This window comes from Aquarana catesbeiana, linkage group LG01 (genome assembly GCF_042186555.1).
Source record: "Aquarana catesbeiana isolate 2022-GZ linkage group LG01, ASM4218655v1, whole genome shotgun sequence".
Classification (NCBI taxonomy): domain Eukaryota; kingdom Metazoa; phylum Chordata; class Amphibia; order Anura; family Ranidae; genus Aquarana; species Aquarana catesbeiana.
Window position 1 is genome coordinate 689,626,396 of NC_133324.1, and position 15,772 is coordinate 689,642,167.

A 15,772-nucleotide genomic window follows, 5' to 3' on the forward strand; every position below is an offset into this window, starting at 1 on the left:
ACCTGAAGGTAGCAGCATATAACCCGTGGTCTTTGAATCGATTCCTGTGTCCTGTACCATACTTTTTACAGATATGTCAAAATTCTACTTTTTTCATGTTAATTTATTTTAACATTTATTTTATTTCTTCATTGTTAACCTTGTCTTGAAATGTAGTTCACCATTTAAAAGCGGACACACTATGGCAAGTCGTCTTTGCAAAGCTGCAATGTTAAGCCGGTTTAATTTACTTGTTAAAGAATCGCGAAAAGAGGACATTGGTTGTGGCCTGACATATCATGAAGCAAAGGTAGAGAACCATTTTTTATGAATTACATTTAATTTCAAATTTATCATGGTTGGTTGTTTGCAAATTATGTTTGCAAAGTTGCCAGGATATAAAAATGGCCCCAAACAGGCCCTCAAAATCCAGTGACCACCTTCAGGCTTACAAAGTGCGTATTTCCTCATGTTGCTTCCTCACTACTTATCACTTTCGAAGGCCCTGACATGCCAGGAAAGTATAAACACACACACCCCCCACCCCCCAAATGACCCCTTTTTGGAAAGTAGACACTTCAAGAAATTTGATAAGAGGCCTAGTAAGTATTTTGCAGATACATTTTTTGTCACAAGGTTTTGAATATAAGAAAATAAAAATAAATTTTGTTTTCTTAATTTTCCAAAAGCTTGTGGGGGTGTATATACTATCCTGGCATTCAAGGGCCTCCAAAACTGTGATAGGTAGTGAGGAAGCGACATGAGGAAAAGCTTGAATGTGGTCATTGAATTTTGGGTTTCTTTACGTGGCTAGGCTGCCAGAAAGTCTCTCACGTGTGGTATTCCCATACTTGGGAGAAGTAGCAGAATTTGTTTTGGGGTGTAATTCCACATATACCCAATGAATGAGGGTGTCCAAAATAGCCTGTGATAAATGGTGTGCCACATCCCAGGTAAATATAGAAATGGAAAAACCCCCTAGGGGTGGGACTTTAAAGGCACTACCCAAACATGAAACATATATATCAAAAAGTATAAAGTTTATTAAATACATGAAACATAAATAATGAAAATATGATAAAAACAGGGATGCATCATGTGGTACAAACGTTCCAGCAAAGATGACAAGATATATAGTCCCAATATCAGGGGTTTTCACAGGGTTGTAGTCTCCTTCATCAGGGGTTTTCACAGGGAGTATAATATCTATGAGATTCAAATACATAAAAATCAATAAATGGATCATACCACATAAGAGCATATATAGTGAATGCCGAAGACACAATACATCAAAATCGCTGAAGAATTACATACATGCATCCAAATACATTGGTAAAAACAGATGAGGCATGGAGTTGCCCACAGATCCCCCTCCAAAAATGGCAAGCAGATGAAAACAGGGCCAATACGTATAGGGTGAGGAGCTGTATCTACCTCCCCGCATCCGAAACCACCCCACCAGGTTCCGAATACTTCAGACCATAGGCGGGGTGACATGTGTACTGGGGCCCAAAGAAAAAGAAAGATCTGGAAAGGAGAAAGAAAAACATAGGACATAAATGAGAGTACAGAGTATCCTGAGGTGTTAAATAATCTGTTTGCAAAACTGACCAGGGTTCTGAAAAAAAAGTCCTCAATGTTCTGGCACATCAAATCCTTTCAGGATTATCTAAAAGAGGACATGAATCCTCTAGGACTCAGGGTCCAGATTTTTCCTAACCTGGAGGGACTGGACTCTGATTTCAAATTAGCTTGGTAAAAAATTCTACGTACGTGCTTGAGGGAAATGATGCAATTACTTATTAGTGAATATATCAGACGATCCAGAGCTTTGGACGGGGAGGTTGAAAGCATTAAAACATTTGAAGAAAGGGAAACTTCAAAAACATCTTGAAAGTTTCAATAAAAATATTTTAATCAAAAAAGATGGTACACACAGTAGGGATAAGTTAGCCTTCCAGGATAATAAGGCCTACAAATGGGGCACTGGTCAACAACAACGTACCAGTAAATTCAAAAATAGGAAAGAACACTATGTTGCAATGTCTTATTCATCCTCTAGTCTTTCGTCTGTCTCATCACAGGTCTCATCTAAGAGTAAAAAAAACCCCCGCACCAATCGGGGTCGCGATCCCTTACAAAGAACAAAAGGCAATATTGAAAATTCTTCTGAATGTCCCCCTGGAACGTCTATGGTATCAGGTAGAGTACCCGTTGCAACAACGGGCTCGTCTGCACCCCGGCCCCCGATCACATGGAGGCGGCTATGCAACGTGCCCGGTTACACGATCTAGAACCATACAGGGAGTTGAAAAATTGAACCCTCCCCCTTTTGTGGAGGCACTTTTAATCAGCACCAAGGCAACCCACCTCACCTAAAGGACTGCTCTGGTCAGTTTTGCGGTCCCACTCTTTCAGTGGATTCCCACACGGCTATGAACATCATCAATCATTCTTCCCACATGCTCTCCTCGGACGAATCCCAGATACTTCACAAAGGCCTGGGGTTCTGTCCGACAGAGAACATCGACAAGTTTGAATTTGTTAAAGATCTTCAACTATTTGCTCGCAGACTTATGCTCAAAAATTTGTATCAAAAACCTGGGGGACGGACGGACCTTACACCCAGCGAAAAGCAAGCCATTGACCAGCTAGTTTCCCTCCTGGAGGAGAGTGATACGGCCGATTTAATCAACCGTATCGATCTACCTCAGGTACTTTCCCTCTCCCAAGAAGCCTTGGAAGGAACCACCAAGGACACTCCCTCTGAATCCAAATTGAAGAAAAAATCCTCTTTATTTCCCCCGCCCAGCTCTAATCCGAATATTGCTGCATTTTTGCGGTTAGTAAACTGCGATATTGATAAACTTCACGTAAACCATCTTAGGGCAACCAACATCAATTCCTCTGAAAAACAAGCCTTAAAATCTCTGTAAAATGCCTCCATTACTATTAAACCTGCGGATAAAGAGGGGAACATCGTCCTTATGGACAACACACAATATGTTGCCATTTGTTCTAAAATCTTAAGAAATAAAGATTGGTACAGAAGGATAACTCCTGACATAGTCCAAAAATATAACTTGGAGTTCTACAAACTAGTAGGCCAAGCTTACTCTAATAACATCATTAATAAGACAACCTGAGACTATATCAGAACGACCTTCCCTAGAGTACCAACCTTTTACTCGCTGCCCAAGGTCCATAAAGATATACATAACCCCACAGGTAGACCAATCATATCTGGTAGAGGATCCATCAGCGAGAACGCTAGTCGCCTCATTGATGAAAACCTCAAACCCTATGTAACCTCTCTACAGTCCTATGTCAAGGACACAATCCATTTCCTTAGAATTATTGAAAATCTTGTGATTCCAGACGGGGCGTACCTCGTCACTATAGATGTGGAGGCACTCTACAGCTCCATCCCCCTTCACAAGGGGGTGGCGGCTGTGAGGCACACCATCTTTCAAAGCAGTGATGTGGATTGGGGATATAATGAATTCATTTTGTCACTCCTTGAATACATCCTGTATCATAATGTCTTCACATTCAACGGCTCCCACTACCTCCAGGTGCAGGGGGTAGCGATGGGGACTTGCTGTGCCCCGTCCTATGCCAACCTGTGCCTGGGGAAGTGGGAGAATATGTTTTTTGAATGAAGAAGCTTTTTCGATGTACACAGACCACCTCTTAGTGTGGATTAGGTACATCGACGATATCTTTACAATCTGGGATGGCCCTCTCGAACTACTTAACCAATGTCTGGCACCCATGAATCGTAATGAATACAATCTCTCGTTCACCATGTCCTCTAATACCAATACCATCTCTTTCCTTGATGTGCAGATTTCTAGAAACCTTGACGGAACACTCAGCAGCAGCCTCTATCGCAAAACCACTGCAGGCAATAACATTCTTCACGCCTCCAGCTTTCATCCGGAGACCCTTATCAAATCTATACCATACAGTCAATACTTAAGGGTGAGACGTAACTGTACTAATGATGAGGTCTTTCACCTTGAAGCAGGTAAATTGCGTGACAGGCTGCTGCTGAGGGGTTACTCTATTACGTCATTGAAAAAGGTGTTCCGACGGGCTACGACCCGAAATAGACAGGATCTCCTCTATTCCCAACAGCCTACCAAATCAGACAATTCCTTGAGAATCATAACAAAGTACTGTAATCAACATGCCGAAGTTCGGAGAATTGTTTCCAAATATTGGCATGTTCTTACGATGGACCCTAATTTAAGAAATTTACTGTCAGAGGCCCCCTTGTTCACCTTTAGAAAAGCAACTTCCATTGCCTCCAAATTGGTTAGAAGTGAATATAGGGGAAACAACGAGGTTGTTCACTGCAAATATAGAGGTACCTATATGTGTGGAACAGTGGCTACTGCAGATACATGGACACCAGCAGAAGCCCAACTTTATCTAACGGGCAGATTTTGAAACCCTGACACTTTGCGAACTGTCAACCTTTTGGGGTTGGTTACCTTTTGAAATGCGACTGTGGATGTTTTTACATTGGAAAGACCAAGCTTCCTTTGTGGAAAAGAGCATACCGACACATCCACAGTATGCAGACCTGTAACCCAGACCTACCTCTGGGGAGACATACCACTTTGGTCCATTCAGGGGTCTTCCCCAGGATCAAATTTTTGATTTTGGACCGTATCCACCCCAGCTCCAGGGGAGGAGACTGGAACAAGAGTCTCCTCCAGCTGGAGCTGCGGTGGATATACAATTTAAGGGCTACCTATCCACCTGGGTTGAACGATGCCATGTGCTTCAGGCCATTTCTGGATGGCTTCAGCTCAGGAGGTATGGAGAAATAATGGAACTATTGCAATTTCCTGTTCCCCTTCTGTTTATCCCATTAATCCCTTGCCGCCTTTTTGATCCGATATGCCTGTTGTCAGTATATATGTATTATTATATTTCTCTTTTTTTGCCTTTTTTGTGTCTATTTGTGAAGATTTGGCATAGAGCTCCCTATTGATCCCTTCCCTATGGCTTAAATACAATATGAGACTTATGTACTTGCCTCCATGTACCCACATGGCTTTCATGTTACCTAACTATACTCTATTTTTTCTTTGGGCCTCACTACATTTACATCTATCTACATGTGCACCCGGCACGGCCGGGAGGACTTTGAGTGCCTCCAGGGATAGAGTCTCTGCTCTCCTTTGCGGACACTCCGTCCCATTGGTATCTATGGCGACCTCGTCATGAGGTACCCCTGCCGCGCCGGTGGGACGTCACTGCATCATGCCGCTCTATCATGGCCGGCTTGGTTGCTGTGCTGTCCATGCGCGCTGCGTCGCCTGCGCCGTGGGGAGACGTGGCGCAGCGGCGACTCGGGGGGGCCCCACCTTTGGAGATTTGGCTTAGGGGAGGATGTACTCAGCTGTTCAGGATTTCGCTGAACAGCTGATCATGGGGGCTCTATAGACCAGCTGTCAGAGCTGCTCAGGCAGGGCTTGTGGCATGACGCTCCTTGGATACACCTCTGTCTAGGTAAGCTACCATACATACTCCTTTTTCACACTTAATAGCTCTCTCTGTGATACATTAGTCAGCTTGGTTACAGGCTTCCCTTGATAGTGATTCACATATATTTTTTTATCAATAGACAGTGGTCCACCTATGTGTCCTTTCTGATCCCACAACTGCCTCATCTGCTCTGCCACTGGCTTGTGAGTGCTGTTACTTGTCAACCATGGTAGGTCTGATGCAACCTTACATATTTGTTTTGGTTGGGGGATCTTTAGTATCCCCATCCCCCTATATACATACACACCTCCCAGCTCAGGATACTCTGTACTCTCATTTATGTCCTATGTTTTTCTTTCTCCTTTCCAGATCCTCCTTTTTCTTTGGGCCCCAGTACACATGTCACCCCGCCTATGGTCTGAAGTATTCAGAACCTGGTGGGGTGGTTTCGGATGCGGGGAGGTAGATACAGCTCCTCACCCTATACGTATTGGCCCTGTTTTCATCTTCTTGCCATTTTTGGAGGGGGATCTGTGGGCAACTCAATGCCTCATCTGTTTTTACCAATGTATTTGGATGCATGTATGTAATTCTTCAGCGATTTTGATGTGAGTATTGTGTCTTCGGCATTCACTATATATGCTCTTATGTGGTATGATCCATTTATTGATTTTTATGTATTTGAATCTCATAGATATTATACTCCCTGTGAAAACCCCTGATGAAGGAGACTACAACTCATCTCTGAAACTTCGTTGGGTTTGGGGACTATATATCTTGTCATCTTTGCTGGAATGTTTGTACCACATGATGCATCCCTGTTTTTATCATATTTTCATTATTTATGTTTCATGTATTTAATAAACTTTATACTTTTTGATATATATGTTTCATGTTTGGGTAGTGCCTTTAAAGTCCCTCCCCTAGGGGGTTTTTCCATTTCCACATATACCCAGGGTACATGTGAGAAATATCTCATTACAGTGACAACTGTTAAAAAAAAAAAAAAAAAAAAAGTCATTTTCCAAAAACTTGTGGCAAAAAATAAAATCTTCCATGGACTCAACATGCCTCTCAGCAAATACCTTGGGATATTTACTTTCCAAAAAGGTGTCATTTGGGGGTTGTTTGAACGGCCCAGCATTACACACTCCTCTAACCACTTGAAGACCTTTTCAGATACCTTTTGTTTACATGTAAAAAACTGTAATTTTTGCGAAAAAATTGCTTTTACCCACAAACATTATGTATTTAACCGCTTTAATACTGGGCACTTTTACCCCCTTCCTGCCCAGGCCAGTTTCCAGCTTTCAGCGCCATCACACTTTGACAATTGCGTGGTCATGCAATGCTGTACCCAATTGAGCTTTTTTTCTTTTTTTTTTTTACTCAAATAGAGCTTTTGGTGGTAGTTAACCACTTCCAGACTGGCTCACAACGATATCTGTTGGCACTTTGGCGAGCAATATCGTTGTTATGACAGCAGCTAGCTACCATAAACCCGGTATCCTCTTCTTCAGTGAGCGGTCCGGTTTCCAATCAAAGTGGTCTCTGCGGCGGATTCGCCGTGAGATCACTTTTATCGGGGGCGGGAGAGGGGCCCCCTCCCGCCGCTACCAACGGCTCCGGTGAGCGGCGGAGGCGATCAGATCCTTCTTGGTGTTAGGTATGGAGACTTGTGAGGGGAAAATGACCCCCACCTGTCTCCATACCTTTGCAGGGCAGAAGCAACGTCCCTTCGCCCATAGCTCTTAAAGGGCTTTTTTTTTTTTATTATTGCATTTTAGTGTAAATATGAGATCTGAGGTCTTTTTGACCCTTTTATGTCATATTTAAGAGGCTGTGTCATGCTTTATTTCTTTTAAAAGTGATGTTTAGATTCCTTGTAATAGGAATAAAAGTGACACTTTTTTTTTTTTTTTTTTTTTTTTTTTTTTTTAAGAACAGTGTAAAAAGTAAAATAAATAAGAAAAAAAAAATTTTAACGCCGAGTTCGCGTGCAGAAGCAAACGCATACGTGAGCAACGCATACATGAGCAATACCCGCATAAGAAAACAGTGTTCAACCCACACGTTAGGTATCGCCGCGATCGTTAGAGCAAGATCAATAATTCTAGCCCTAGACCTCCTCTGTAACTCAAAACATGCAACCTGTAGAATTTTTTTAATGTCGCCTATGGAGATTTTTAAGGGTAAAAGTTTGTCGCCATTCCATGAGTTGGCACAATTTTGAAGCGTGACATGTTGGTATCAATTTACTCGGTGTAACATTATCTTTCACAATATAAAAAAAATGGGCTAACTTTACTGTTGACTTATTTTTTTAATGCTAAAAAGTGTGTTTTTTTTAAAAAAAAAGTGAGCTTGTAAGACCATTGCACAAATACGGTGTGACAGAAATTATTGCAACGACTGCCATTTTGTTCTCTAGGGTGAAATAAATATATATATATATGTGTGTATATATGTATATATATATATATATATATATATATATATATATGTATAATGTTTGGGGGTTCTAAGTAATTTTCTAGCAAAAAAACTGTTTTTAACTTGTAAACACAAACTCTCAGAAAGAGGCTCGGTCCTTAATGGTTAATCACTGTTGAGATTTTTATTTTTTGCTATAAAAAAAAGGAAAAAAGACTGAAAATTCGGAGAAAAAGTAATTGGGTGATTTTTCTCCTTCACTGATGTGCGCTGATGAGGCAGCACTGATGGGCTGCACTGATGAGCATTGATAAGACGACACTTTTTATGGTCATTGATGAGACGGCACTAATATGCCGCACTGATTGGTGGCAATGAAAGGCAGCACTGACTGGCATTCCTGATGGGCACAGATCACTGATGGGCACTGTTGGGGCTGCACTGATCATCGGGGCACTGATGATCAGTGCCCTGATTACCTGTACAGGTCTCCCCTGCGAGGAGATGCCACTGATCGGCTCTCCTCTCCTCACACTCTGTCAGTGTGTCCCGGGCGCACAAGAGCGATGAGACTGGGGCAGCGTTATATGATGTCCCTGAACAAGAGGGGATCCTGCCTGCCACCATTTTACTATATGGCGGGTGGGAGATGGTTAAAGCCGAGGCCCTAGAGAATAAAACGGTAGGTGTTACAATTTTTTATGTCACAGTATTTGCGCAGCAGTTTTTCAAATGAAATTTTGGGGGGAAAAATACACTTTTTGGAATTTTAATGCACAAAAACAAAATATGATACCCAATTGTTTGATAAAATACAAAACATATTATGACGAGGTAAATAGATATGCTTTAAAATTGTGCCTGTCCTTGCAATCGCAACAAACTACTTCACTTTTTAATATCCATAGGCAATGCTTTAAAGACTTTACAGGATACCACTTTAGATTTACACTGGAGGTCCAGTGATGGAATTACTGCCATCGATCTGATCTTCGCAGTGATACCTCACATGCCTGGTGCAATAGCTGTTTACATACCAACACAGGACCGAAGTGTGCGTTTGAGGGTGAGGGCACTTTATTTTTCTATTTTCTATTTATTATTTTTTCACAATAGGCAGTGACCGGTACTACTGAGAAATTTGAGATCTATTAAACTTCAGATCTCTCTTCTGCCCCTAAAGCATCTGATCACACCAAGATTGGTGCAATCAGTTACATTTCCAATAAAAAAATGGTGCGGTTTACATCATGGCGAAACCGAACTGATGAAATGCTCTTTGCTTCCGGTTTCATATGATGGCCTCCCAGCGGGAAATGGTTAAATAAACGTTTTACTGTCCCAATGAAGATGTTCCTTTTATTTAAAGAGGAACTGCAGTCTGCTCACATAATTTGTAATAAAAACATCTTTGCCATTCTGAAACTTCCCTCCAACCACTTTGTATATTATTTTATATACACTGTGATTCTGTACTTGCCAAATATGATGCAGAAATCTACCTCCACCAAGGCTGCCACCATTTTAACTGTGAGCAAATGAAGCTGCTGCCTGTTCACTTCCTGGATTTACACAGACACACAGAGGCACACCTTCAGCTCTGCAGCCCTGCTGCTTTCATTGGCCCTCTTATGACTCACCACCCCCCCTCCCTTCCTGGCAAACTTTCAGAAGAGTGAGGGAGAGAGCTGTGCATGATGTCGTTAGTCTAACTAATGACCAGACAAGAAAGAGGAAGTGGGCTGTACAAGCTATTTACTGGCAGAAAAAAAATGTTTTACTATCCAAAGTTAAAACAACAAGGGCAGAAGATTTAATAGATGGAAAGTTGAAAAAATGGACTGAAGGTCCACTTTAAGGACTTTGTAGTCAACATTTGAGATGCTCTTTACTCTTGCAAGTCCAGCCCTGCAACCAGCTATTGCTGCAATTTCTGTTTGTCAAACTGTAGCTAATTGAACAATAAACAGGATCCTGTTTTTCAGGTCTGAGCTCTGTCTGACTTATGCCTTCTGTCTTACTTTTCTGAATTGAATCAGAAGTAATAACACAAATCTCTCTCTTTGCTCTTATTTCAGTCCATATGTGCAAAATCATATGGCTAAAAGCCTGGTCAGCTGAAGCTGCCTGTAAAAGTTGTGCGACTTGTATGCCCTTTGGAGGAGGATGCATTTTTGGCAGTGCACTTGACAAGTTCATAAAGATGTCACAGGAGGATAGGTCCTTTTTCCACAGCGGAAGGCTTCAAGCCCCCCTCTTCAGGGTCTTGTACCTCCCTCATTGTTTTCTCTCAAGCCAATCAAAATCTGCTCAAGGACAGTCAGATTTGTAGACCACCCCGAACCATCTCTTGTCCCAGGCAGTAGTTGTTCTGGTGGACAGGTTTAAAGAATTCTGTTCAAACATGTTCATGTAAGAAAACCTATTGGTGGTATTCGTCCTATCCTGTGTCTGCGTCTAAAAATCTCTAAACAGTTACCTTTGTTTTCCTAACGCATATATGATACAGGGGGAATACCGGACATAATAATCCTACTTACATTTTCCTACCTCATCCTCACTTTCTGCACTTCGCAATAGGAACCAAACACTTCCAATTTGCCACACTGACTTTTAGCTCATCCACTGATCCCAGGGTATTCAAAAAGGTGCACCCCTAATTGCCCTATTATGAACTCAGGATATCCAGGTTATTGGGAACCTAGACTTCCTTCTTTCCAAGGATTCATCTATCTCAAAACTGTCTGCAAATTCAGTTTTTTGGACTCTCAGTTGGGTAATCCACTTTCAAAATTCTGCCTTCCAGCCTCCTCTTTATGTAGAATATCTAGGCCCAAACAGAAGTTTTCCCACTGGCAAAAAATGCTCTCTCTAAGATGTCATGCTCAGGCCTTAAGATCCAAACGCATCCCTCAGTGAAATTCTCCATGAGAGTCCATGGTGTCATGGTAGCCTCATTCAAGGCCCTTCCCTTCGCTCAGTTCCACTCAAGGCCATTCTAACACAACATTCTGTTGTTAAAACTAAAAAATAGCCTGTCCTTATGGTCAGAAATTACTTTACAAACTTAGCAGTTGAACACAGAACTATAGTCCATTTGTGGACAGAATAATCAGAAATAAAGAAAAGATGTGCAGCGCTTTAAATCCTTTAACTGTAACTAATCTTTTACCAAAATACTGCATCCCCTTTCAAACATATACCAATTATTTAGTCTTTTGTGCATAATACTAACATAATATTAACAAATGACTTAATCATAAAAGTGCTTCACAAATCTCTAAGTGCTGCTATTGTGCTCCAAATCAATCAATATAGCCCAACACAAATTATATGCAAATTGTCCCACTTTTGAGTTCAAACCTTGTTTCAGGTGTATCTTGTTCCATACATACATTTAATGGGTAGTGAAAACTGGCACTGTTTGTGAATGTCACAGTGCCACGTCACACTCCCTCTTGTGCAAACACACTCACCATATCTTTGTGACCCCCTAATTTAACCACTTCCCATCCAGTCAATGTAGATAATGGGTGGAGGAGTGCTCTCTAGTTCAGGGAAGACATATGGTTACACCACCAGATGCAGCAGATCACAGTGCTCGGTACCGGGCTGCTGTGATTGGCTCAGGTACCATGTAATCACTGTAACCAATCACAGCGGTCACATGTAAACTAGTAAACTGTCATTAATTGAATCCATGCATGAATAGCATTGTTTACTATGGTGATCTCTATGATTGGTTAGAGTGATCACATGGTACAGGGCCAATTATAGCAGCCCTTTACCATGTGATAGCTGTGTCCGGTCATAGCAATCACTACAGTAACCAAGGAATTGTGAATGAAAGCTATTCACGACAGTTAAAAGGATTACTTTTACAGTGATCATCACTGTAATAAGCAATAATGTAGGGGGGGGAAAAAACAATCACCTCCTCAGACTAGTACAGTGTCCCTGATCACCGCCACACCAGTTTTTTTGTTTCTAATCAGTGCCACACCAGTTAGTGTCCCTGATCACCGCTACACCAGTTTTTGTGTCACCATAAGGACTTTTCCACATATGCGATGCTTTCTGAAGAGCCATTCATGTTCGGATCACTCTTCAGAGAGCATTTGACAGGCAGTGAGGAAGCATTGTATCGCCTCCTCAGTAGAGGTCGACCGATATGGGTTTTTCTCTGGCCGATGCCGATATTTAGAAATCGCGGTGGCCGATATATGATGCCGAATTTTTTGGGCCGATATATTCGGCCGATTTTTTTTTTTTTCATAAAAGCTAACAGTTAGACCCCTTTCACACTGGGGCGTTTTTCAGGCGCTTTTGGGCTAAAAATAGCACCTGTAAAGTGCCTGCAAAACGGCTCCCCTGCAGTCACTCGGGCTTTCACACTGAGGCGATGCGCTGGCAGGATGTTAAAAAAAAAAAAAGTCCTGCAAGCGGCATCTTTGGAGTGGTGTATACCGCTGTCGAAGCGCCTGCAAAGCGTTTCGGCAGCAGCACTTCGGGGGCGCATTTAACCCCTTCCTCGGCCGCTAGCTGGGTTATAAGCGCCCCGCTAGCAGCCAAATAGCGCCGCTAAAATGACGGTAAAGCGCCACTAAAACTAGCAGCGTTTTACCGTCTACGCATGCCCGCTCCAGTGTGAAAGCAACCTTAAGTAATAAGTGATACAGAAAATTTCTTACATTAAACAAAACAAACCTCCAATCAGTTCACTTGCATGCATAATTTAGATAACAAAAAAAAAAAACTATATCTTAAATATTAAATACACAAAAACAGGTAATCAAAACTTTTGGACGAAAAAAAATGGGCTAACTTTACTGCTTAGTTTTTTTTTTTTTTTTTTATTCATTAGTGTATTTTTTTTTTTTAAATTGCGTTTGAAAGACCGCTGCGCAAATACCGTGTGACATAAAATATTAAAATATGTAAGTAACAAGTGTCAGAAAAGATTAAGTCTTTAAATGGTTAAACGGAGAACTCCTACACACAGAGTTCAGCTCATTGATAAAAGAACCAAGAAGAGATGCAATGTTTCTTCTTATCAGATTTGGCAGGCTGCCCAGAGGAGGAAATATTTATTATTACAGAAGTCATTTGCAAGTGCTGAAGTTATAATTGGCCTTTTTTATCAGCACAATCAGCCGATGCCAATTAACCACTTCTCTACCCAGCCATAGACATATGACGTCCACAGATGGGATCTCCCATCCTGGGTGGACGTCATATGACGGCCTGGGATTCCCGGCCGTCTAGGGGGCGCGCGCGCGACGTGTTGCTCGGGACCCGGTGCGTGTGCCCGGCGGCCGCCGGGCACCCGCGATTGCCCGTTAACCGGGCCGGACCGTGGATCTGTGTGTATAAACACACTGATCCACGTCCTTTCAGTTGTGAGGAGAGCGATCTGTGTTCCTAGTACAGCGGAACACTGATCGGTCTCCTCCCCTTGTACGTCCCCGCCCCCTACAGTTAGAAACACTCCCTTAGGAAACATATTAACCCCTTGTGTCCCCCTAGTGGTTAACCCCTTCACTGCCTGTCACATTTACACAGTAATCAATGCAATTTTATAGCATTGATCGCTGTATAAATGTGAATGGTCCCAAAAATGTGTCCGCCATAATGTCGCAGTCACGAAAAAAATCGCAATTGCCGCTAAAAAAATAAATAAATAATTTTTTTTAAAAAATGGCATAAATCTATCCCGTATTTTGTAGACGCTATAACTTTTGCGCAAACCAATCAATATACGCTTATTGCGATTTTTTTTTTACCAAAAATATGTAGAAGAATACGTATCGGCCGAAACTGAGGAAAAAATTTGTTTTTTTTTTTAAAAATTGGGATATTTATTATAGCAAAAAGTAAAAAATATTGTGTTTTTTTTTTTCAAAATTGTCGCTCTTCTTTTGTTTATAGCGCAAAAAATAAAAACCGCAGAGGTGATCAAATACCACCAAAAGAAAGCTCTATTTGTGGGGAAAAAGGGACGTCAATTTTTTTGGGTACAACGTCGCACAACCGCGCAATTGTCGTTTAAAGTGCGACAGCGCTGAAAACTAAAAATTGGCCTGGGAAGGAAGGGGGTGAAAATGCCCTGTATTGAACCGGTTAAGTAAAAAAACGCCAAATATCGGTCGACCTCTACTCCTCACCATCTGCTTCAACCCCTTGGACCCTGCACATGCAACCCCATTCACTTGATTGGGTCATGATTGGCAGGTGTACCGGGGTATAATTCCTTCCACACCTGGAAGGCAAAGCTTCGCAGCCACAGCATGTGGACCCCCAGCTGTTACCTCTGCAGCTAAACGTGGTAGCAGTTGAGGGGTGTTAAAATGTCTCTCCCGGGGCTGTTGTGGGCTTGTTTTTTCCTGGGCCAGGACCGTCGATGGGCCCTCCTGCGGGTTGGCGCCAGTGTTAATTTAGTTGACTAAAATACGATTAAAACTAAAACAATTCAGATGACTAAAATACAACCTAACGCAACACTGCACCATGCCAAAATTAATACTGCATTACCACATGAGAATAAGTAGGGGGCATCTAGAAAGCTGCTGAAAGAAAAAAAAAAAAAAAGAAAGGCTTTTCCTATTTTTTTTTTTCTTAATGTTTAATATTGGTAATATATTCAAATGTGTGATGGCATTACAGCCAATATTGTTTACAGTTTTTGGGGGGGATTTATATTTGCAAGTTGCACGTCTGTTTGTCAAAAAGCAATATTTTTATTTGTTTATGAAACTTGGCTTTATTTATCAAGACGTATTTCACAATGGCTAAATCTGTGTCTGTAGTGCATGTTTAAACCTTAAAGGGGTTGTAAACCCTCATGTTTTTTCACCTTAACCACTTAACGACCGCGCCATAGCTGAATGATGGCTACAGCGCCGCTCGATAACTCTGGGAGGGTGTACATTGACGTCCTCCCAGAAACGTGCTCCCGCGCCCTCCCAGGAATATCCGTGACCACCGGGTCTGGAGGACCCGGCGCATCACGGTAAATGGGCGGTGACAGTGGTCGTTTACCACATGATCGCTCCGTCAAATGATGGAGGAATCACTTGTAAACAAACCGGCGTCGCGTCCGGTTCCTCTCTCCCCTCTCTGTACAGATCGGTACAGGGAGAGGGGAGAGATCGAGTGCTGCAGCGCTGTGGGCTGGATGTCCATTGCCCACAGCGCTGATATGTGCCCATTCCTGTACTCAGCCATCCCTACCCAGCCATCCATATTCAGCCAACCCTAATCAGCAATACTCATCCATGCTCATACATCCATCCATGCATGCTGAGCCATATCATCCATACTCAGCCATACCCATCCATACTCAGCCATACCCAGCCCTACTCAGCCATACCCAGCCATACTCAGCCATACCCATCCATACCCAGCCATACAATCCATACTCAGCCGCACCCAGCCGTACTCATTCATGCTCAGTCATCCCATCCATACTCATCCATGCCACTAGAGTGCCTTACAAAAATGTAATAGGTAGTCAAATTAGATTTGAAACTTATGCCCCTAGAACACCTGATGGTGCTCCCTGCATGTTGGGACTCTCTATGTGGCCAGGCTATGTAAAAGTCTCCCACATGTGGTATTGCCGTACTCAGCAGTAGGAGAATCTATTTTGGGGTGCAATTTTTGGTATGTGCATGCTATGTGTTAGAAATATTGTATAAATGCACAACTTTGTGTAAAAAAAAAAAAAATGCAGTGTCATTTTTTTTTTCTACAAGTTTTTGGAAAATGTGTAAAGAAAATGAAATGTTCAAAAGACTCATTATGCCTCATAGATTATACGTTGGGTTGTTTTCTTTCCAAAATGGGGTAATTTTTGGGG

General features: G+C 42.1%; 1 protein-coding gene across 1 annotated transcript in view; it reads left to right on the forward strand.

The window, feature by feature from the left end:
- ADAD1 (adenosine deaminase domain containing 1) overlaps positions 1–15,772 on the forward strand; it is a 272,091-nt gene that overhangs the window by 221,817 nt on the left and 34,502 nt on the right. The window contains exon 10 of the mRNA XM_073603526.1: positions 157–289. Within this exon, the coding sequence (XP_073459627.1) occupies positions 157–289 (133 nt within the window). The remainder of the gene's footprint in view (positions 1–156; positions 290–15,772) is intronic.